This window comes from Bicyclus anynana, chromosome 9 (assembly GCF_947172395.1).
Source record: "Bicyclus anynana chromosome 9, ilBicAnyn1.1, whole genome shotgun sequence".
Taxonomy (NCBI): Eukaryota; Metazoa; Arthropoda; class Insecta; order Lepidoptera; family Nymphalidae; genus Bicyclus; species Bicyclus anynana.
Window position 1 is genome coordinate 8433827 of NC_069091.1, and position 24285 is coordinate 8458111.

The window sequence follows — 24285 nt, forward strand, 5'->3', positions numbered from 1 at the left end:
TTAGAGGATATAAACAACTCTATTGTATTAGTACTAATTGTTTAAGTTCACAAAAACACTTGTATTTAAAAGATTTTTAATAATACACAATATGTAATAAAGTTCGACACCAAGATAAAACTTATCAAATTTTACTTAAATATAACCTCAAAATAGTTCTTCATTCCACTCCCGTTTAACACATGCATAGATTTTTCATCAAAACACTGCCTTTTAAACACAACTAACTTCAGGTTATTAAACTAGTGTACTGGGGTTTGTAACAATAATGGAAGAAGATTGAACTTTTCTTTCAATTCATGCTCTTGAATTGTTGAACTATAACCATAATATTATACTAAAATTAAAGAAAACAATAAGTTTACTCACAGGTGACGTTTTAGCAGTGACACTGAGGGGCAGAGAGTCGAGGACGATGACTCTGAGGAAGTCCATAACAGCTTGCCGGGCCGGGTGCTGAGTCAGCGAGGCTGAACTACCTATGATGACTACATCCTTTTCTGACCCTGGCGTCGAGGCGCCTGAACTATCGCCGCTTTCACATATTGCTAAAATAATGACATTAACTATAATTCCAGTATATACTATAGTTTAAATATATCTCTTTCTAATAAAAATCGCTCGAGTGAATATTGACTATTGATGGTTTTCAACTTTTTACTGAACTTCAGGTGCGCGGAAAATGCAATTTGCGTGACGCGACGAATCCGATGTTGCGTATTCTTGTCATCAACACAAGTTGGTCGACGGCCCCGAGAGCTCAGCGCAGTTCCTAAATCGTGTCTGTGCGTTTGTGCGTCCATAAATTTACTTTGCATGTGAGTGAAAGGGAGTTAAGTTTTAAGCATGACGACCTTTAAAAGGTATATTTCTTGTATCATATATTTTGTGAACAACTGTGTTTTAGTTTAAATTCACTCTAGAAGCAATTTATTAAGGACTAGTAACGACGAATGGGTTAAATTTTAACTTACGCAAGTGAATGTCGTTCGATGTGTTCGGAGGAAATAGAGTCGAGGCCAATGCTGTCAAAACTTCCGCACTCATCATTAGCGTTACGAAGTCTGACAGTGTGTTGTAGAAGGAAAATAACACCTGAGACATAAAAATAATAAAAAATATAGGTATCCAAATCTTCTGTTTCATACATGTATTTTTTATTTTTTATTCAACGCCAAATTAGCTTGGATGCAAAATACGACGTCAACTGACGATGCAGGAGGTAATGAAATTAAACTACTAAGGCAAAGGTAATTTTTGTTGCCGACTGGTTTCTACGTGGAATCGTATTAGAACGCTTGATGGCATGTCTACCAGTAAGATGGTAAACCAGCCATAACATCTACCACAAGAACAGACCTTCACTAATTTCGTATGTTAATTTTTAATTAACTGCTACAAAAATCTCCATTATGTTCTAAGTACGCAAATTTGCAATTGACCAGCTGGCGGACTATGGTCTTACACTACAGGTTCTATGAGAGAACACTTGTACGCTGTGTGGACTAATGTTGGGTCGATGAGTTGAGACACCAAAACTCCTTAAATCGGCGCAAGCTGACATAGCTCTAGTAATATACGCTATACGCTATAAGTTGTGGAAACAACTGTACTGTTGCGACTTACCTGTACAATAGCAACTGGATGATCACTCAGCCATTCCGGTCGCGATCCAGCCTCCGCATGTATCAAAGACCGGACACAAGCGAGTAAGATCACGACAGCTTCTGGGCACAAAGTTATCTTTGCGGCTACGGCGGCAGATGATTGTCTAGAAGGAGCCGTACCGCCCCAAGCGGCTGCCCATACTCGGTCCACCGAAACCACCTTGTCGCAGGCCACGTAACGCATCGGTTGGCCCAGCGCTAGCCCGAACAGCAAGTAATATAACTCCGGTATTTGGAGGTGGGAGAGTGACAACCTAAAATAGACAGTGACAACTTTGGTACCCATTTTAAGGCTTTTTATTATTGAAGGAAACTTTTTTACGCACGCTTGACTTGGTAAGTTTATGAAATGCTTATAAAATGTATGCTGCCATCTACAGGCATAGTAAAACAGTTTTTATTTTATGAGACTACCAGTAGATGGCGTTATTAGAAAACATTGAAACAAACCCTTTTTTACTCTTTAAGAAGCTGTTGCCTGAGACTAGATGGCGCTTACTTTTTTAATTTGAAAGAAGTTTTACTTCATTTGTGTGGTCTTAGGCATAGCTGGGCATTAACTCGTTAATCCGTTAATCGTTAATTAACGAAGTTAACATTTTGATTAACGGATTAACTTTTAAGTTAACTTTTAAAAATGTTAACGGACCCGTTAACTTCCGTTAATATGCAGAAGTCCGTTAATCGTTAATCCAATGCCTACTATTTACCGCGCGACGTGATTAACAGGTTTAGACAAGTAAGAAATTATGAAAGATTTTTTTTTCAAATAAATCAACAAATTACTATATGTATGTTAAAATTATTGATAAAATCAACTAAAAACAAATGATGGCACTTTTCCTCAGTGCTCACCTTTATTTTTCCAATGGTAAATTTCCAATCTCACACAATGATTTAAAAATGCAATATTAACCAGTCATATTAACGGATTAACGATTAACGTTAACTTGCGTTAATTCTTCCGGAATGTAACGCTTTAACGTTTAACGAAGCTAACTTTTTTTGTAGCGGATTAACGATTAACGAAGTTAACTATTTCATTAACGGTGCCCAGCTATGGTCTTAGGTATATTCATTTTTGTTTTAAAATAGTATAGATGATGTGAGCGTACCAGGCGAGCAGAGTAAAGCCGGAGGTGTAGAGCAGCTGTGTGTGGAGATGCGAGTGCGAGTGCACGGCCGCCGTGAGCACCACACCGGCCTGTTGCGACGCGACCAACTCTGTGTGCCGCAGCCAGCCTCCATTACCCATTCCATCGCGAAATCTGCAACAAATTTTGCTTGAAATTTATCGGTGTCAATTAAATTGCCCCGAACAACAAAATCGAGAATAGAAAATAAGTTCTATCTTTTTCACATGAAATATTGAAAAAGAAAATCGGAAAGCTGTTACTTAACACTGCCAATTTTTTTATGGCTAATGCCAATGGATAAGTGCAAAATACGCATGTTAAACTTACCGGAAATGGTGACGCTCTAGAAAGGTCTATGAAAAATAATTGTACACCTTGATTTCAGCACCATTGGATGAACATACCTTTGCAATATTGGCGACTGCTGTCCTTGGCCGGAACACAGAATGACTAGTATCTTCCATGCCAACAAAACAGTCGTGGGGTGAACATTCTCTTGCATAAAACTTAGCAACCAGTCCAAACCCAGTACCCTTGAGACTTCTTCAGAAACATGAGTGTTTTCCAAATTCGTAGTGGCGAATAGGAGATAATATAAAATTGACAGACATTTATTCCTCAATATTATGTGTTCACCTTCACATTCGTTTTCGAAATCTTCTAGGATAACTATTCCTTGTTCTGATTGTGAGGGCAAAGGCAGTGTGTAAGCCAAAAACTGGCCCAGACATAGTAAGTCGCTGGGTCGTGGAGGTCCGCCTAATAATGTGGCTAATAGACGTATGAGTACGTTCTTTGTGCTTGGTACTTTAACATCATTGACTATATAGAGAAGTTTCGGCACCAGTTGCAACTCTCTCATTGTGCGTAGGTTGTGCGTTCTGTGAGCGGTCTCTGTAGCTAGTTCCAGTAAGTGTTCTAAAAGAGATTTTATCAATCCTCCCGGCGCACCTATCCATACTTCTAATTCGCAGATAAGATCCTAAAATGTAAAAAAGGTTTTTCTAAGTTATAATTACTGAACGACCAGAACTGTAAAAACTGGTTTCGTAAACATTTTAAATACGATAATATTTGACGCTAACGATTTCGTTCACCCTTAGACCTCCGAAATGACCTCCTTAATTTTCCTATCGAAAAAGGCGTTCTTAACAGTCGACTAACTATAAACTACCTCCCTGATAAAATTTAATTTGCACGTTTGCATTTTATATATACTCGTATAGAAGAAAAATATTACAACCAGATACTTCACTTGACAGACGATTACAAAGACCTTAAGTGTTTCTTATACTCAAAAATGTTTCAATGCATTCAAAGGGAATGATAAATCAATCGAGAAACTTACCTGAAACGCAGTCAAATTCGGTATCGAAGACGTTTCCTTTTGACTGTCCACCGTTCCAACCAGTCCAAATATTAAATGCAGTATATGTGAATTAAGCAACTGTTTCTTTCGCTTCAACAACATTGCCAAAGTTTGGTATCCTTTCCGTCTATCCATCTCCGCCTGGGCCGCTTTGTTGGAGCGCACCACACAGACTAAGGCTTTCACGCCTGCGTATAAACATTCCACATCCTGGGCCATTGCTATCAACCCGAGTAAAACTGAACAACCTCCGACTGTATCTATCTGCAAGTTATTTATTTATTAATGAAATTCATCCATTAGCTAGGATAATAAAAAAAACATAAAATCATAATAAACGTGCAAGCAAACACAAGTATAGACCCTGGCAAGTAAGTTGAACTAAAATGACAGTTATCTGCTCAGGTTCAATTAAACAAAAATGTTATAGACATATTCTCTGTGATTGTCCGATACATTAAAGATGTCAAATAATTGAAAGTAATTGCATCAACGTTTTGCATCAGTTACTTCACCGTTCGTCGCTAACACCTAAAAATGTGTTAATACGCATGGTAAGCTTACAGGCCCCGTATTCAATGATACTGATTAGTAAATCAATAGTAATTGGACTGTAACAAAATACTAAAGCACAGAAATAAGCATACAGTACGTATGCCAAGGCCGATAGTATGGAACAAATTTTGAGGAGAACAAATTAAATTTTTCATTTAGAATGTATTATGGCTTTCTGTTTCTGTTACAATAAACATATAAAAGATACAACAATAATTAGACAATGGGGTTGACATATTCATAACAAGAGATATTAAAAATAGAAACAAACAAAACAAACTTACCATAATGGCTGCCGGTTTAGGACAAAAGACCCTAACACCCAAATATCCCACAACCGTGCCCCCTAAACACCTAGCGGGGCCCATCAAATGACCCGCCGAATTATGTAATATCCTTATGGGGGTCGCATTTTCATGCGAAGACATGCCCAGTTGCTTCGCTATCGCTTTGTTGTCATTTTTACTATAAACTTTTCGAATTTTCGCAAGAGTTAACTGCGATAACGCGCGAGCGTTTATTCCAAACACAACTTTCTCTTCAGCAATCAATGGCGGTAAACGCTCTTGGCTTTGCCCTGGTGGCAATGGCGCTTGTAATGTGCCCACATAGTGAGGACCTAGCTGGTACATTATTGAGATCGTTTGAGCTGAAAGCACCTGCAAAAGATAATTTGTTGTCACTTAATTAAAGTACTTCATTGTATCCAACCTTCAGGGTCTTTGACCAATTGGAACAAACCAACTTTCTAAATATTGACTTAACTAAAGGATAACAATATTGTAATTGTTGTAGGCATATTGTTTAGCAGTTATTAAGGTTTGCTATTAACATTGTAATTATAACTATTGATCAAAAGCGTACTTATTGCTGTAATTGGAAAACTATTAAAATTTTTATTAAAAGTTAGTCTGAGGTTATTATCATGATGTATGCTGTAAACATGATGATAATAACCTCAGATCATATAATTCACCGAAACTTACGCATTTATAATAATACTATATGTTATATGCATATGTGTGTTCAAATCCGGTCCGGGGCATGCACCTCCAACTTTTCAGTTGTGTGCATTTTAAGAAATTAAATATCACGTGTCTCAAATGGTGAAGGAAAACATCGTGCGGAAACCGGCATACCAGAGAATTTTCTTAATTCTCTAAATGTGAAGTCTGTCAATCTGCATTAGGCCAGCGTGATGGACTATTGGCCTAACCTCTCTCATTCTGAGAGGAGACCCAAGCTCAGCAGTGAGTCGAATATTGGTTGATAATGATGATGATGATACGCACATCCTCCAACAAAAGCGCAGGGCCCTGTCGCCAAACGAGCCGCGAGTACCGCCTCCACTGCGGTGGAGTGCCGATGACGCAGTACACGCTCGACGCGCCAGACAACGTCGCCGCGCCGCCGCCGGGGTTCGCGCTCACGTAGTGCAGTTTACCCGAATGCATATGCTGACCTACGGATACGTGCAAAACGTGCTGAATGAATGAATGAATGAAGATAACCATTCTAAACCCCCAATACACTCGCAAATTTCATCGAAGTTAATCGAATACGATAGTGAACGCACTAACTTCGATTAGGCTCGCTCAAGTTCCGATCGTTGTCTGAACATGAAGCGCCTCACTACTACACTACTCGGCTCACTTGCGACTTTGTTGAAGTAGTGCATTTGTGGCTTTACAATGGTTGTTCATAGACATTATACTGTCGAGATAAGATATAGATTTGACATGTTCTGACACACACGATTTAGACACGTTTTGACGTGTTACCGTCTTCTATATGAACGCCACGCACGAAAAAGCATGACTCATTACGTCACGTTATGCCGGAGCCGAGGGTGCAAGCGAGAGCGCATAACAAATGATAGAATCATTTTTAGTTTAAACGTTAATAAATATGCAATTTTTCGTCAATGTTGTCTGTCGTTATCACGTAAAATTACCGTCCGTAAACCTACGTCACAGACAATAATGTTTTTATTTTACTTACCGTCTAGGTATAGGGAGAAGGAGGAGTTCTTGAGCACGGCGCGGTTGAAGAGCAGCGCGAGGTGGTGCCACTGGCCTTCATGCTGCAGGTCGGGGCACCACACGCGCGCGCCGCACTCCCCGCCACCGTCAGGCTCCCATTCGCCTACGTCTGCAAATCCACGTTGAATTAGTATCATCATCATGAGCTGTTGGACTTCAGTAATGAACATGGGCTTTTTTGAAAGTAATAATTGATGAACCAACCAGATGGCAAGGGGTCCGCTCACGTGGCGACCAACAAGATAATCTCGTGAAGAAAAATATAGAAATAAATGGTGGTGCAAACTGAAGTAATTCTCGCTACATGTTATCTATTTCATTGCGTTGGTACGAAAGAGATAGGAGGCACAACTCCGACGCGATTGGACGAAATTTTGTCTACAATTCTCTTCATAACCGCATGTTATCGAAACTGGCAAGCGAAAAACCTATAAACAAAGCGAAGTGACGCCCTGAGTACAGCAATTTGAGTGCCTCATGATAGACCGGCAACCACACCCTACAGGTCGGAACACCTCGAAAGTACTTAGTGTTAGACTTGGCACTTGGTGTTAAGCATGGCGGTGGTACCGGACGAGCACTGTCTCAAAAGGCTGAATATTTTTGTAGGATCTTTTGTTGGTCCTAAAGATATGGTTAGATTATGGTAGCATAAATGGTTTATCGGAGAATATAAAAATATTTACAGTACAATACAATAGGGATGATGACAGTCTTTTAAATTTAAATTGTATATAAATTAAGAGAATGCTAATAGTAAAGCAATTTTGTAAAAGTAACAGGGTATCTGCAATCATTACTTTCGGAGCTACAGGGATTTAAAGGGTCAGATTTGCGGCGCTGCCGCGGATCCCTGAAAAACGTCCCATACAAAATGGCACGAAATAATGACGTCGTAGGCAATTAATGATCGTTAGATTTGTATGGGCGTTTAAACAAAATTACTAATATCTTTGTTATTTCTGCGTTTATGTTTATAGTTCATATATTAAAAAATGTCACATTTAATGTAAGGAAGCTAAAACTGTATGAATTTTCTTCTAATTACGATAAAATATTTTAATAGATTTTGAAATTTTATAATATTATTTATTTTGCAAATATCCAGTCAAGCTTTGCTTTTTATGTATAAATTAGTTAACATTGACCTTATTTACCCGAATGTATCATTAAAATCAATGTATTCAAACCTCATTTCGGCGCGATTGGACGTTATTTTGTCTATAATTTCTCTTCATGGCCGGATGTTAGCGCCACTGGTAAGTGAAAAACCATCACATAAACCAAGCGACTCTAAGCAAGGCATACAAGGAACACGTCATACATAATACCGCTCTGAGTCCATCGATTTAAGGCGTACATGTTAAACCATGTGCCTCTTTAATAGACCGGCAACCATACCATACAGGTCGGTACACATCAAAGGTACTTAGTGTTAGACATAAGCATGGCGGTAGTACCAGACGAGCACTTTCGCAAAAAGCTGTATACTTTTGTAGGATCTTTTTTTGGTTCTAAAGCTATGGTTAGATTATGGTAGCATAAATGGTTTATCGTAGAATATCAAAATATTTACAATACAATCACATAATCAACATACAATATACACCCAAGGTAAATAACTCCCAAAACTTACTATGTGGAACCAAAGTTTCCTGTGTAGATACAATGATCGCCTTGTCCCGCGCAGACAAAACCACGGTGAGGCACACTAGATGTTCGTCCCGGCTGTTGTTGATGTTTCTCACTAGGGTCAACAACCGGACGCAGTGCGGATCGCTCCTGGGGTCCGAATATTTCTCCACGCAAATCCACGTGGAATACGTTAAGCCTGTTTGAGGTGGGAAAACTCTGTCTCCTGTAAAAAAAAATGTAGTTCCTCACTTTTTCGGTATAAGGAAAAAAATATAATTAAAACTAAATATGGTTTTAGCAATTGCAAAGTAAACTTTGCGTTCACTTTGCAACTGCGCGTTGTAGAGTCGACATCTCTTGAGGATGCTCCGGTTTCGGGGTGAAACGTACGTAAAGAGTATTTTGTCAGACCTGGGTGACGTTGTCGCATGGGTTCGTCGGCTTTTCGCGGATGGTAACAAAATAAATAAATCATTATACAATCATGATGAACTTCCGCTAAGTAACGCCTGCTTCTGTCCAATATATAACGCCTGCTTCTATCCAATATATAACGTTCTTCGTTTGATTGATTTTTTATGCAAGCCAATCTCTTGCTGATGCTGGGACAGCACAAGATAACAAGCAAGTTTATTTTCTGCCTATGATGACACCATGTTAATTTCCTAGGGCTTCAGAACGTGATTCAATGTAAACTCAATTTTCAAATAACAGTAATTTTCAAGAAACGGGTGAAATTAATATCTTCTCTACTTATTACTCCAAAACAACCTCAACACACAAACAAACTCCTTTGTTGTGGTATTATAAATCGAAGGCAAATAAGAGTGCATTAAAAAGAATTGTACCTAACTAAAACTAAAAATTGTGATACAGTTCTTTGATTAAATTTTATTCACAGCAGCTAGTATTTAGATAAAGCTAAGACAAAGAAGATACTTTAGCAAGGTTTTTTGCCAATTGCCAAATTGTCTGATGTTATGTTTTACTATATTACCAAAATTTTTATTTTTTTGAAACAATACCACAGAACTTATACCAAAGTTTACCATTTGTTCCAGATTTGTCTTTTTGGGTTATAAAATATTTTGGGCGGGGTTATTAACAAACTATACAAAAGAAATATCTTACCTGAACCAATTCCACCGAGCGTGGCAGTATCTTGAGTGCCCAGAGCGTTTAGATTTGCAGACTGAGGCGCTATGCTGGGCAGATAGAGACAACCAAAGCCTTCCGCTGACATGTCGAACTCAACAAATGGTGGTTGAGTACATGAGTTTTGTGACCTGGTACAAAATTACTACGGATTTAAACAATTATCTTCTATAGTATGTTTAATGAGGTGAGATAAATAACATTCCGAAGGACGACAGTATAAAAGTGAACAAATATTACGACCTAACAAATGAACTAACTAAAAATAGCTATGTGATTAGCCTATATGCCATAGAAGTAGGTGTGAAAGGATTACCAGAAAAATCTCTCTATAGCTTGCTTAAAGACCTTGGCCTTTCTAGAACTGCAGCAAGTTACTTAGTTATATTAGAACGGGTATCCAAAGCTGCTCTTATAGGATCTTACCAAATTTGGCTAGGCACTGGCAGGGAGAACAACATGAGCGGAGGAAGGGAGTAAAAAACCTTAACCCTACACTACATCCATTGGTCACAAGGTCCTGGACTCTGCTCGTTTTTCTCTCTACGACGGTGAATCCATGTATTGCTAACATATACGTCTCTCTCTAAACGAATTGCATACGATACATAAGGAAAGAGATAATATTCGCTTTCACATATAACTGAACTATACACCTAAATACTTAAAGCTAAAACTTTGGATCAAAACAGCAGTTTATACCTGTAATCTCTTGGCGTAGTCATGGAAACCAAGGTTTTTATTCGAGTCAAAGGAACGGGTCCGCCGGGCTGCCACACTTGACCTGGTTCTGGAGCTAAGCAGTTCAATGGGTTTCCCATCCGTAAGAATTCCCTGGAATTATTTAAACCATTTGGGTCACAGCAGTACACAACAAACTAAGCGGTCTATATAATATTATGCCCTCTTTTTAAAGTCAAGTTTTTATTTAAAACTGTCTTATTACTTACTATATGACGACTATTGCAAATCAATAACAAAAACAGTTTATCTTAAACCGATAGAGCTAAAATTTTGTAGAGTGACGTCATTGTAAACTCAATATGGCGGATCAGTTAATTTTCCAGTGGGTGCAGCTCTCAGCGCGCAAAGCGGCGCCGCAAACACGCAGTACCACATACCTGAGCTCAGTAGGCCGGAGTGCGTGCGCGGCGAGACGCTCCAGCACGTACATAGCGGGCGCGTGCAGCGGATGCTTCTCAGCGCGCAAGGCGGCGCCGCACACACGCAATACAACTCCCGCCAGACCCGCACCACACATCACTTGCTGGTTACGTTCACTAGAAACAATTTAAATTTAGCTTAAGGATTTTCCAGGATCAAAAGTATAGCCTATGCGTTAACTTAGTTGATAATAATCTTTCTATAATCCAAATTTCAAAATCGAATCGGTTATGTAGTTGTGACGGGAAGGTGTAATAACGTAATGTGTGATACTTAGTTTCTTAAAGAAGGCTCAAAGTTTTTTGACGGGCGATGGAGCAAGCTATGGTTGGATTGGACACCCACACCAGAAACCGCAGTGTTGGTAGACAAGGTGGACTGAGGACATCGAGCGGGTTGCAGGGATGCTGGCTCGAGACCGTTGTGTTTAGAAGTATATGAAAGAGGCATATGTCCAGCGGATGATGATGATGATGATGATGATGATGACGTACCTTCTAACAAGACTCTTGAGTACGTGCGCGAGGTAGTCGCGAATGGCGCGCGCGTAGTCCTCATGTTCGGGCGGACGCGGCAATGCGGGCAGTAGCTTCGCTAACACTATGACCACCCCCGAATGTACCACCCACGCCTCGCCGCTGTTGTTAGCCACTGATAGATTGAGGGGGGTTGCACGCCCCGCTGGTTTCGCCTAAGACGAAAATGAAAGTTGTGATTTGTAACCATAATTATGATTATTCTTCAAGACATTTACTGGGGCGCACACTTTCGGAACAATAACAGGAACGGCGTAAAATCTATTTCATATAATTAATCAGATTAAATAGCGTTTCTTTGCTGAATTATTTACGAGTATTTTAACAGAATCACGCCGAACACCGTTAATTTTCATTTTCACTTTTATTCTAAAACGTACCATGTATTGATGATGAGTACCTTAAATTTAAAAGTAATTTTTATATTGTTACAAGAAAATTAAACTACATGAACATTTGCATACCTCATTGATCGCTGAACTTTGTCTGGTCAAGCTAGGTGATTTCACATTGAGCGAGCCACAAAACGTCGGCTTGTCAAAGGAATCCAGCGCCACGTCGTACAATAGCCTCAACACGATACACGCGTGTACAAACACTACCGGCACTTTTTCTGGAAATCTAGAAATTCAGGATTAAAGTTTACTTATTTCAAGTAGACCAAAAAAAGTGTTTTTAAAGTGTCATCTAGCTATCTATCTTCTATAATCCAAACATCTCTTGCACGCATAAGTGCCGGTTTCCATTTGTTGGCTGTCCCGGCTTCGTATTAAACGATCCATTGGCAGAACATTTTATAGGAAGCAATACCTCACTGACACAGATGAAATCAGTGTGAATAGCTTCCTATAAAATGTTCTGCCTTTGGAATATCCGACAAAACATGGGTCTCCATAGCTGCAGACAGGCAGGCGATGTTATGAATTATGAGGCTTGCCTACTTCAGAATTTACAAATGGTTTATGTTAATCATCATTCTTTGTTGGAAATTTAAATCTTTAGAATTAAATAATACTTACGTAGTTTCTAAAATGTTTCCGGTAAAAATTTCATGAAAAACCTCGTAAAGTTCTGGATCGCCGGCTTCCGTATCGTTTAGCAGCTCAATGTCTTTGGTGAAACAACCCAATAGGCGTATAGTTTCATACAGTGTTGTCATACAAATCTGCGAAAAGTATTATTTGTTATGCAAACTCCAAAGATGTTTGATGCAAGTACGCGTATTGACTATTAAGGATTCTATGTTAAATAAAAAATATATAAATTGTCTTTAAAATAAAAGACTACAAAAAGGAATAATATAGAAGTAATATTTGAATGATTTTTTCAATTATCCAATTATCTTAATTTATGGTGTTGCGGCCAGTTAGATATTACGATTATTATGATTATTATAATACGGGGGCAACAATCAAAGATCGCATCGGTGACATGACTGATTTATTACCAAAGTACCCACATACAACACGGTCAATGCCTACCAAAGAACACAATTTATTTAACTGTGGTACAATGCTGTATATTATCAATCAATTTATGATACACCATGTGATAGAGGGAAGGAGCACTTTCTTATATAGGCGTTTAGCTTGAAGAGTGTCCAATTGTAAACGATAAATTAATGTTCTAAATTGGATCATGGTGCTAGCACTACTTATGACACAGTACCAAAGGCAGAATGATATTATGAACTAACGAGTAGCAACAATTGAGACAGTGTTGTATGTTTTGCAGTGTAGACTCACCTCGTGATGAAAAAATTTCGCATTGGCCGGTTCAAATCTCATAGCAGTGCTTATTGTGTAGAAAACTATGTGTATCAGCTGCAACATGTCGCGGTCCATCGGCTCGTCTCCTTGCAGCTTCCCTTCCAGAGACACAAGCACGCTGGTTACGTACACGAAGCCGCTAACCTGTAAAACCGATTGCTTAAAAACATACATACATAATCTAAATGTTATGTTGGATCACGTTAGGTCACGTTGTAACATCACATCATCGAAGCTGCGGCGTTTTTCATACATGTATTTTTAACTAGCGACCTGAGATAGTATCTACTATACTTTTGGTGCAAATATTAAAAATTATCGTTTTTAGTAAAAAAAAAATTGTTTGATGTTATGTCACCGATAAAGTATAGTTTGACATTACATCAGATGTTTAATCAAAAACTTAATTTAAAATTAAAATTTAGGAGCAGATATTTAAGTCTCGAAAATTTTTAACCGACTTCAAAAAAATGGAGAAGGTTATCAATTCGACTCGTATGTTTTTTTTTTAATGTTTGTTACCTCTTCTAACTTCGTTGTTTCTTAACCGATTTTGAAAATTCTTTTTTTTTTTTTTTGAAAAAGTAAGTCTGATCACTGTGGAGGCGGTGCTGCTTATGCCGATTAAATCATAAAGTTTTAGGATTTAAAAACAGTTTTTTTGTGGTATTTTCAATAACGGCTTTAATTAATACGTCACTGGCTTGGCACTGCCTTCAAAGTGATCAGAAGGTAGCACATACGATGTTTATTTTCGCTTTTTGGTTTTGGGATTTTGAAGTTTTTTTATATATTTTTTACGGACTAATAGAACAATAATGAACAATTTAAAACCGATTTTAAAAGTGTCAACTAGGCTATAAGTTTACACATTTAGCACTCACTTTTCTGAATATAGTTCTCGTCCGATGCGAGTCCCGCAGACAAACAAGCAGAGCTTTCAATATGTGCAGCTTTAGTTTCAGAGCATCGTTGGGCGCTGCGTGCATGCCACATAACAACGCGGACATATCTTCTTCCCCAGACCCACTCACTATTAACTCCCGTACTACCCCTAAACGATGGGGGGAGAAAATAATTAATAACTTGCACCACTAACTAAACTTTGCTATCAGGCTCTTCAAGGCCTACAGAGCATTTGCAAACTCTTTGGAAATGGCTTTCTATTTGCACATAAATTTCAGACCACAAACTAAATATTGAGACACAAGTAATATAAATTATCCAAACATTTCATCGGGAGGGTTCATGGCAACTACGTAAGTAAGAGTATTTTAACTGATCAAAGATTACTATCATTTCAAACTACATAGGTGTTTTAACTGAACAAAGATTACAAATATTTCAAAATTCCACATAGAAATGTAACCTTGTATTATATGTCTCAAACGGTGAAGGAAAAACATCGTGAGGAAACCTGCATACCAGAGAATTTTCTTAATTCTCTGCGTGTGTGAAGTCTGCCTATCCGCATTGGGCCAGCGTGGTGGACTATTGGCCTAACCCCTCATTCTGAGAGGAGACTCGAGCTCAGTAGTAAGCCGAATATGGGTTGATAATGATTATATGACTTGTACCTATTATTACTAATCGTATATTATTTTATATAATTTTATTATTTTATAATTATTGTTAGCGACGCCGCAAAAGTATGTCCGATCGGTCCGTGAGCTCACCCTGGGGTCATGCCTGAAAATCAGCACTACAGCTCTCAACTGTAGTATCGAGCTGAGGCAGCGCCCCTTTCAGCTGAATTTCTTTATTATATTATTATACTAAGTACAGACAGAGGAACTTTGTAATTTAAGTAGGTATCTTTAAGTAGTTTGTAAGCTCTGTTAGTATTAGTTTGTAATTTCTTCTTTTTTAATTTGTATTTTTTAGCTGAATAAAGGATTTTATTATTATTATTATTATTATTATAAAGATCATATTCAAGATTTAGAAACAGCGTCATGCAAGAGGTTTCAGTTAAGGTATTCGCATAATTCAATATTAGAAAACGACACAAGTAAAATCAATAAAGATGGACGGACAGACAAAAATGCATCTGCTAAGTACATCGATCTCCCATTAAAACGTAGATGTACAATCAGCGACCAAAAAACGTCCCCACTCAATGTGTGCCAAAAACTTCTTGGCACTCAATTCAAGTAGTCGCATTAGCAAATTCAACCTTAAACTCCTTCCTTTTACTTTCTTTTCCAATCCTTGGTTAAATTTGCTCTGAATTTGGGGTTTTAATGAATATTGGACTATATTTAAAGGCCTTTAGGTATAATTTTCTTTACCAATAATTCTGAAACTGTCAAAGCAAAATTGGCCAATTTTTAAGTGAAATTTTCTACATGTTTGTGCGTCTTTTTATTATAATTACTATAAGAGGTCAATGGCTAGGTATAAATAAATAACTATAACATTGCTCACCCAAGGCTTTATTCCTGCACGATTCGTGTACAACCATACCATGCACACACTTTGCCCCGCCACAGTCCCTAAACACGTTGCAATTATTTACATTCCCGTTCAACAACGCAGTTAAACTCTCCATAACTAATCCACCCAATTCTTCTTCCTCCACATCCGAATTAGGATCTTTTATCAACGAATCCTGTCTCGATTGTCTCTTTTTCCGTTCCGGAGGCTTTGGTGCATCATTTTCGGTTTTATCACCTTCCCTAATACATCTCTCTTCTTCCAGTTGTTTGTCCTTGAGGAATACTGCGTAACGGGACAAGCAAGTGACAAACACTTCGAGCATTCCCACTTCTCTGTAGACGTCTTTGAAAATCGCATTGTGTCTGTTGAAGTTGTTTTAATTAGAATCATATAAATGAGATATATTTATACATCAATAAGATTGTTTGTTGAAAAACTGTACATGCTTTGTTGAATGCATATGATTTGTAGACAATGAAAGCACAAAACATTTGTGTTAGTTTGAGCAAAACAAATACATGTAATGTTATTAATGGTGTCATGCAATAAATATAATATAATACATAAATAATACAGTGGGTATGTGAAACACAAGTCTGCGATCTAAAAATGGCTCAAATAAGAATAGGACTGACCCTGTGCCTTCTTGTGATGAAGAATTATTACCCTCCACCTTGCCACTACTTCTTTTTCGGTAGTGCATGCAACAAGAGTAAAATTGTTGTTTGAACAAAAATAAACTACCAACACTACAAAAAACAACTGAAGTACATATTATGTTTCTACGCTTGCATATTTAATAGGAAACCTCATAGCATTTTAACTGACATCCTAAAAAAGTTTCCATTTGGATGATTTTGTTTTTACTGAATTTTCAAGAATGAGTTAAATAAGGTTGTGTTCTCTTTTAAATTTAGGCAATATTTGGTCCAATTCTTATTTGATAATAAGCTACAATTCTTTCAGAGACTAAGCATTAGTCATTATACTGATGCTACCATCACCAAACCTACATTAAATTTCTATCTTCCTCTACAATCGGTGACCACAACCACTATAAAATAGCCACACGAAAAAATCATAGTCAATACTCACTTTAATATATTTAACAGCGTTTTCATACACAGAATGCTGCAGCTCTTTGATCTGTTCGCTTTCAATAGCAAAGAGAGTGATATCAATTCCTTGCACGGCACAAAGTTGAGCTGGAAAACGATAAACTCTAGCAACTCAAAAAACTTCTCTTGTATTTCAGCGTTTTTTGTGTGGATCCTCTCCGAGAACTGACTGAGCGTGTTTTGGTTCTCGAGTATGAAGTAGTTGGCGTTGTCCGCGTGGTACACGCTGGATATGGCGTCGAGGATGGTGCAGCACAGGGCTGCCGACGTTGACTTCATGAATACTGATTGCAACACCTGCGAAGTATAAAATTTCAATTAATTGTAGGGGTAGCTCTTTGTGCCCAAGTTCCCCAAGTTGCAAGAGTACTGCCGCCATACACATTTGTGCAACATAGCTGAATACATTGCAGTTACGTTCGTGTCAACGATTGATCATAAGTCTAGCGTGACGATCAACCGAGTCAAATGCAGTGAGTTTGTATTTAGCAGACTCATTACAAAAGTAACTGCAGTACTCCATGCTGGTTCGAACCTGAGCCTGATATACGTCGAGAAGTTGTTTTAATATGAAGTACCACTTATCAGTATACAGGATGCTTAATTTAGCTGCTGTCTTGGCCTTGTTTTTCCATGCTTTTCCTTAATCGAAGTGTTGCTCAGTAATAAACGATGATTTTTCACTGAATAATACGTAATATTTACTTGTTTCCGAAACGCTTGGAGAACAGGCTTCCTGTAAACCCGGCATACCTTCGGCTTTATGTACTCTTGAGACATGACGGTATACCAACACTGCCATCTTTACAACTCCAGGCTGTTCGAGTTCTTATTTGGAAGAACAAATCTCATTTACATTACGTTGGATTACGTTGGATGAACAAACTTATGAAAAAGGGCTCAGTAGGGCTGCAAAAATAGTCAGGCTTTCTCCTAATAACTTATTTTTATTGCAGTTACTTACTCTGGACCTCCTTATACACTGACAAACCATCTGAAGCATAAAAATAAAAGACAGTGACTATAATGAAGTTAACCCCCTTTACCTGAAAAGCCTGAACATTCCTGACAGCTTGTCCAGGCGTCGAAGGCTGCGGCAAAACGAACCCCTGTAGTTGGAAAAGTTCGGTATTCGCCCTGGTAGGCCGGAGCTCAGAGAAGCCGCACGCACATAGCGAAGATATCATCAGCACCAAGTTCCTCAGCGCTGCACGAGCTTCGGTGCCACTCACTCTGTCTTCCTCCAACCTGAGAAAAGTTGTGAATCGTGTCAATGGCAGACAAATCTCCAATCTATCTCTAGCAATCCAATATATCAAATTGATTCCTTCCGAATAATTGAATTTGATTATACATACAATATTTCGAGTATTTTTTTTTTACAGATTTAATAAGATCTTTCGCCACGATATATTAAGCAAATATAAGTCATGACTGTTAAACATTATATTATAGTATTCCTTTTTCTTTTCCAAGCAAGCCTGATATCTTACGGTAATAGTCCAACGAGCGAGCAACCAATAATATAGATATAAGTATTGAGCTAGCAAGGCTTAGAGTAGCTATTTATATGCGCAACATGCTTGGTTTCATGTATTATCAGAGAAACTGAACTGAAAATTAGAAGATTCTCGGGGCGAATAAACGGACGGAAACAACAGACTCATATATACTGTAGCTTGACCGTTATGTGGTTAAATGTTAAATAAATTGATGATGATGAATTAAAGCATGACCAGCAAGAGGTTACTGGTGCAAGTGGTTACGTCGCAGCGTCAGTTAAGAAGAAAATCTTCTCTGCCATAGCATACATTAGTAATGTGTTGGATTCATTAAAGCTCAAAAGATGAGGCTATATTTACATGCTAACGAAAATTGACTTAAGCCTTGTTTACAAATGCCTCTTTGATCCTGTAGTTAGCTACAGATCATGAGCTCTTGGGTTCCTGGGTTGAGCGTTGAAATATTAGATTTTTATTTCTTCCAAGATTTTTTTAGTAACAGTACAGATTTGGGAAGTTGGTGGCGTTACATCCCGTGCTTGAGGTAGCACGTTAAGCTGTTGATCCCGATTTTAAATCCGACTCAGCTCATAAGATAAATCAGCGGCTTAAGGTAACGTACGAACGAAGTAACATCTGACAGTGATTGTTAGATATTTAAATTTCAGCTCGCCATGCAATTGGAATTGCGTGTCTCAACTCCTAGAATCCCAAAAGGAGAGGAGTCTAGACCTGTAGTAGGCCATTAATTTATAGTAGCGAATTTAAATAATAAACTATCTTCATCCATCTGTATTATACACGTTTTTGTCAAATTTGGTAGGTATCTTATTATGTATATTGCAAGTAGATTGCTTAAAATATTCCTTGCCTAATCATTATTACCAACGATCGAGCCGTACGCAGCTAATCCATTAAACAGATGGGCGAAGGTCGTTTCTAACTCTGATCTTAGACTATTATGATGAACTTAGAAACAATTTTGGAACTTAATGAACATGCAAAAAGCGATTACACTCTATTCAATACTGTCTAAGCATAATAAAATCTATAAAACAGTGCTTACCCTGATGTCAAATAATCGGGCACATCTTGTCTCTCATGTCTGTGGTAATAACAAAATAATGTAAAATACAAAACCTAGACTAAACTAAAATAAACAAACTAGTCCCGGATACTGAAAACTTCTTGAAACTTTGAATATCATATTCAAATTGGAACCTCTTATTCAAAATGGTGAAGAAAATTAAGTAAAACCCTGTAATGGTCCAACAAAATATCTTGGGAAGAGAAAATGACATACGATGGTCGACCAATAACTCTATTTCATTACAATGTGTCGAAAAAGAGCACATTTATTCTGCCGCTATTGGTCGGCGGTATGCCTTTAGTCTTCACGAAATATCTCGTGACACGCATCTCTGACTCACAATACATTTTCAGTATTCGGTTGTAAGGTAAGCAACTCAATAACTTGAAGCTTAATACTACTGAATAAAAAATATAATTGATACGTGCGTTTTTATCTAAATAATAACTAACAATATTTTCTAACCATTTAGTTTCAATACATACTTGAGTAGGAATTCAGATAGAAATAAATATCCTTGACATGTGCGAAAGTCGTCCAACAATAATTGACTAACTTCACTCGAATCTTTCAAGAAGCAGAACACTGCCACAAACATTTCTACGACCTGAAAAAACGTTAGATTTTTTTATTTGCTTAATGAAAAGGTTCAAAATAAGGCCTATATAATATAGGAGATGTATTTGAAGGTTCTGTCTGGATAATTTACCTCAAGTGGGGTTAACTCGGGAATCTTTTGCATATTCTCAATACAGAGACCCACACATCCTTTATCTGAAAATACAACATCAAATTACTATTTGAAAGAGATTTCTACATTTATCATAAGTTTTGCAATTATGTACATTTATACAATTACCTAAATGATATATTTGTTTTGGATTTTGGGTTCAATTATCAGATTATTATAAAATACAGAATATTATTATCTATACTAATATTATAAAGCTGAAGAGTTTGTTTGTGTTTGTTTGATTGAACGCGCTAAACTCAGGAACTATTAGTCCGATTTAAAAAAATATTTCAGTGTTAGATAACCCATTTATCGAAAAAGTCTATAGGCTATATATTATCTCTGTATTCCAACGGGAACGGGAATCACGCAGGTGAAACCGCGCGGCGTAAGCTAGTTTATGATATTCTTATTCTGTTTACACAAACTTGTAGTATATACTTATATAGGTATAACATTAAAAAAGAGATTAATTATTTTATATAAAATTAAAAATATAACTTGCATAAAAAAATATGCAGTGAAATAAATGAGGTGGCTGAGCTCATTTGCCTATAGGCAAATGCGATCTCACCTGTTGTGTAAAGTGGTGATAATTAAAGTCTATTATAAATTTTATAATATATAGTTATTACTCGTGTACCCTAATAATGTCATAAAAGCAAGTATGTTGCTTTCATGTAACATACAGGTGTATGTACAAACATTGAGCAAATCAATTTGCATTGTTTACATAGATTAGAGTGCTAAGTGATATGTCAGGTGTATGGTGTTTTTAGCAGACAGTATGAGAACCTTAAAAATCAGATTTAGAACCATTATTATTTTTACTAAAACATTTTGCATTTAGTATGATAGATTTTCTTTTTTTTTCTAAACTTCTATCATGATTTTATTTCCTACAGAAGGTAATGAATCTTCAAGTGACGAGATGATGAAGATACAATTTTATGACTTAATAGTTCCCTTCAAAGCCATCAACTTTTTTTGTATTCATAAACTGAATTGCTGACAGTTTTTTTTATTTTTTAATTATTTATCTATTATTCTACAAAATACATATCGAAACTAAGCCTAACCATAACGCAACACAAACCACAGTGTAACACAGTTTTAAACAGATAAGAAATAGGGAAAACCAAAAGATAAACAAAAAAGAAGGAAATAGTATAAAAATTTACTCATAATTTTTGTAGTAGGTATACGATATTTTCTAATTAGTACTTAAAAAATTCGCCAGGTTTCATTATTCTATTATTTTAAGCAATATATTTTTTTCTAGAAACTTGTCGCAATAATTGCTGGTTAATAGAGCATTGCACTGTTTTAATTATATGTAGTTTTTTTTGCTAATTGAGTAAGCGCCATAGGCTCCTTAATAGAGCCTCAGTGGTGTCACCAGGGGGTGTATTATATGTACTATCAAAATTAGCTTACTGTGAATATATTGGACGACAGATTGTGTCAAGCCATGTCTGGAGAGAGTCATCAGAACCTCAGCGGCAGACTTCCTCCACAGCATATTGTGCGGGGCACACCATGATGTTATAGCAGCAAACAGTAAACTCAGATCATCCTTCCTCGCCAACTCCTCACAAGGAAAAGGGTGACTGCATAACCTGACTAGAACCTAAAATGAAAAAAAAAATATATAATGACAAGTTTCATACATAGAGATGAAAATACTGTTTATGTTTACAAAAAATTAGTTTCTAGTACTAGTAGTAGTGCTTTTCTGACCAACTTCAAAAAAAGAGGAGGTTCTCAATTCAACCCATGATATGCTTTTTTATGTTTTATCTTTTATTTGTTCTGTTAATTGGTTAAAATCTGGTGCTAAAAAAGCAAAATAAACTTTATTACTATTTGGGATAGTACTGCCTTCAAACAGATCAATAGAAATGACACAGGTATGATGTTATTTTTAGATAAATCACCATCTTTGAAGTTGCCTTAATTTTTTTGTTAAAAAGATTTTATTGGCAAAGGCCTATATAGAGCATCACATCATACCTCAATACGAAAGGCAAATGTTATTTTTTTAAATAATTATTTAGTTAACATTGGATCAATCGGTCCTGTTATTAGTTACTTAAATAAATCATACTTGAACAAATATCTTCTGCAGAAGTATCCTCCTTTCCCTTGGTGTAAATTCACTATTACCATCTTGGACATCAGCTTCAGACTCTGGTATTTCAGGTAGATCAAAAAATAGATACAGACATTTTACTAATGTTGAAGGTATAGCTGCAGTAGTCATGACCTAGAAATAAATTAAGCAATTTGTTAATAGATACTGCTTTCAAAGAATATTGACATTGAAGCAATTTGTAAGCTTGTTGCATGGTTGTTAAAGATAAAGATCATTGCACATGTTTTAATTATTATTGATTTTATTTACAATAATCTGTACTGAATAAATTTATATTTAAAAAAAGTTTTTATCTATAAATGATCTTACACCAGAGCAGTAGGACTCATCACCAAAGGGTGGTACTTTGATAACCGCTCCATTGGTCTATTGTCTTACCCACTCTTAATACAGTCTTTCCCTACTAGTTGGAGGGGAACAGGAATATTGGTTATATTGAAAAAGATATGGTAAATACTTAAAAAAAAAAAAACATTCCCTAAAACATTGAGTCCCAACTCAGTGCATTATGGGTTTACTAGGCATTCCTGTGGCCACATTCTTGCTCTTTTGGGGTAAACATTATTATTTATTTCTGTTTACAGAAATCATCTTTTTTTGAGAAAAAAACATTTCTGTTTTTTTTATTTTTCAAAAAAACAATAAATCAATTATAATAATATAATCATTTTCAAGCCAAATAACCTGTATCAAAGACTGGTCACCAGCTGCCAAGAGATTCAAAGTGGATAACAACATCCATCCATTACTGGACTCCTCTGAATTTTCTATCTCTAAGAATTTAGCAATAGCACAACTAGCTGCCTCCGTGCTTTGATTGCTGGCTCTCTTCCTTATTTCAGACACCATCAGCTTCGACACTTGTTGACAAAATGATAGGATGTCCCAAAATTTTTCATTCATGTCACTTGATGGACTTGTGCCGAAAACCTGCAAAGAATACTCATTTTTACACCATTTTTTTTACCTTGGAAAACAAAAATGTATATTATTAACCACATATTAATCCTCTTCCTCTTTTCTGTCCAAGTCCAATACTTAACAATAGTGTGATTGGTGGATTGGATTAGATTAGGATTAAACCTATTATAGAACCTTTTGAGTTTTTGCCATTTACTGAAAAAGTTTTTGCTGTTTACTGAAAAAGGACTGAGACACTGTCTGAAACATTTTAGTGTGACAGTTAGTAAAATCAATATGTTTAGCACATCATTTATTTTATAAGATCTGTTTTTATTTATGTGTGTTATAGACATTAAATACATTTTTATAGAGTAATTGATCTAAAAGGATTAGCAAACTAATAGGCCTAGGCCATATTTGTCATAAAACAGATGGCCAGACATGATCTGGAGTGGAGACCACACACCAGCAAGCGCAGGCAATGTAGAATGCTTTCCAGCCAGATGGTCAGACAAAAATAAGAAGGTATTGGGAAGTGGTTGGATGAGGAAGGCAGAGAATTGAGTGTGGTAGCACTCTCGGAAAGGCCTATGTCCAGCAGTGTACGGATACAAGCTGATTTGAAATGATCTAAAGATATAAGCCACAGGAGTGAAATCCAACAAAGATTACCACTCTTATAATAGTGTTGTTTTACAATACAAGCCTATTTTGCCTAAGGTATTAACTTTGGTAACTATCACTGTTAAGTGTTAGGTAATTATAAAGTAGTAATAGTGCACCTGCAGTTGGATGGTCAGACAACATTAAGAAGTTACCAGGAAGTGGCTGGATGAGAAAGGCAGATGATTGTTTAAGTCTGCACTTTTGGAAATGGCCTATGTCCAGCAGTAGATGGATACAAGCTGATAATGATAATAACTAGAACTGACAGGCCACAATAGCACACATCATCTGCATGCTAATACTCAGAATGTGTACAATAACTAATGAACAAAAAGTCAATGTTTTAAAGTTGAGCCAATTTGATTTACACAATCCAACCACTGGGCCATTAAGTAGCCATCCAGTAGGCATAGTAGTGTATTGGAAAGGTCCTGTATCAAAATTAGATGGTGGATGGATTATGCTTGCTTAAAATAAATATGAAAGTGACTAAACCTATGTAGGATGTTTCCATCTTTTGGGTGCACCCCTATCCCAGGAAAAAAAGGATTTCCTTTTTTTAGCTTTTGTCTTTTAAGTGAAACATAAGCACTTTTATGTTTCTTTTTTGGGATGCTTTCCATATACAGTGAGATTGTGTATGTACATGTT

The 24285-nt window shown here is 36.9% G+C and overlaps 1 protein-coding gene across 5 annotated transcripts in view; it reads right to left on the reverse strand.

Annotated features, from left to right (window-relative positions):
- Positions 1-24285, reverse strand: part of LOC112045039 (WD repeat and FYVE domain-containing protein 3) — a 51588-nt gene that overhangs the window by 26230 nt on the left and 1073 nt on the right. For 2 of the 5 annotated variants that reach the window (XM_052883658.1, XM_052883656.1), the window contains exons 2-29: positions 22750-22995; positions 22018-22176; positions 21348-21540; positions 19887-19951; positions 19663-19784; positions 19154-19192; positions 17632-17833; positions 16563-16882; positions 16103-16150; positions 15456-15829; positions 13913-14082; positions 13005-13172; positions 12279-12424; positions 11724-11880; positions 11218-11414; positions 10681-10839; positions 10262-10393; positions 9536-9690; positions 8406-8627; positions 6729-6878; positions 6020-6189; positions 5012-5386; positions 4152-4436; positions 3208-3785; positions 2783-2935; positions 1627-1921; positions 975-1095; positions 370-548 (exon numbers count right to left, since the gene is read on the reverse strand). In XM_052883658.1, coding sequence (XP_052739618.1) covers positions 370-548; positions 975-1095; positions 1627-1921; positions 2783-2935; positions 3208-3785; positions 4152-4436; positions 5012-5386; positions 6020-6189; positions 6729-6878; positions 8406-8627; positions 9536-9690; positions 10262-10393; positions 10681-10839; positions 11218-11414; positions 11724-11880; positions 12279-12424; positions 13005-13172; positions 13913-14082; positions 15456-15829; positions 16103-16150; positions 16563-16882; positions 17632-17833; positions 19154-19192; positions 19663-19784; positions 19887-19951; positions 21348-21540; positions 22018-22176; positions 22750-22995 — 5580 coding nt within the window. The remainder of the gene's footprint in view (positions 1-369; positions 549-974; positions 1096-1626; positions 1922-2782; positions 2936-3207; positions 3786-4151; positions 4437-5011; positions 5387-6019; positions 6190-6728; positions 6879-8405; positions 8628-9535; positions 9691-10261; positions 10394-10680; positions 10840-11217; positions 11415-11723; positions 11881-12278; positions 12425-13004; positions 13173-13912; positions 14083-15455; positions 15830-16102; positions 16151-16562; positions 16883-17631; positions 17834-19153; positions 19193-19662; positions 19785-19886; positions 19952-21347; positions 21541-22017; positions 22177-22749; positions 22996-24285) is intronic. The other 3 variants (XM_052883659.1, XM_052883660.1, XM_052883657.1) reach the window with 2 other exon arrangements.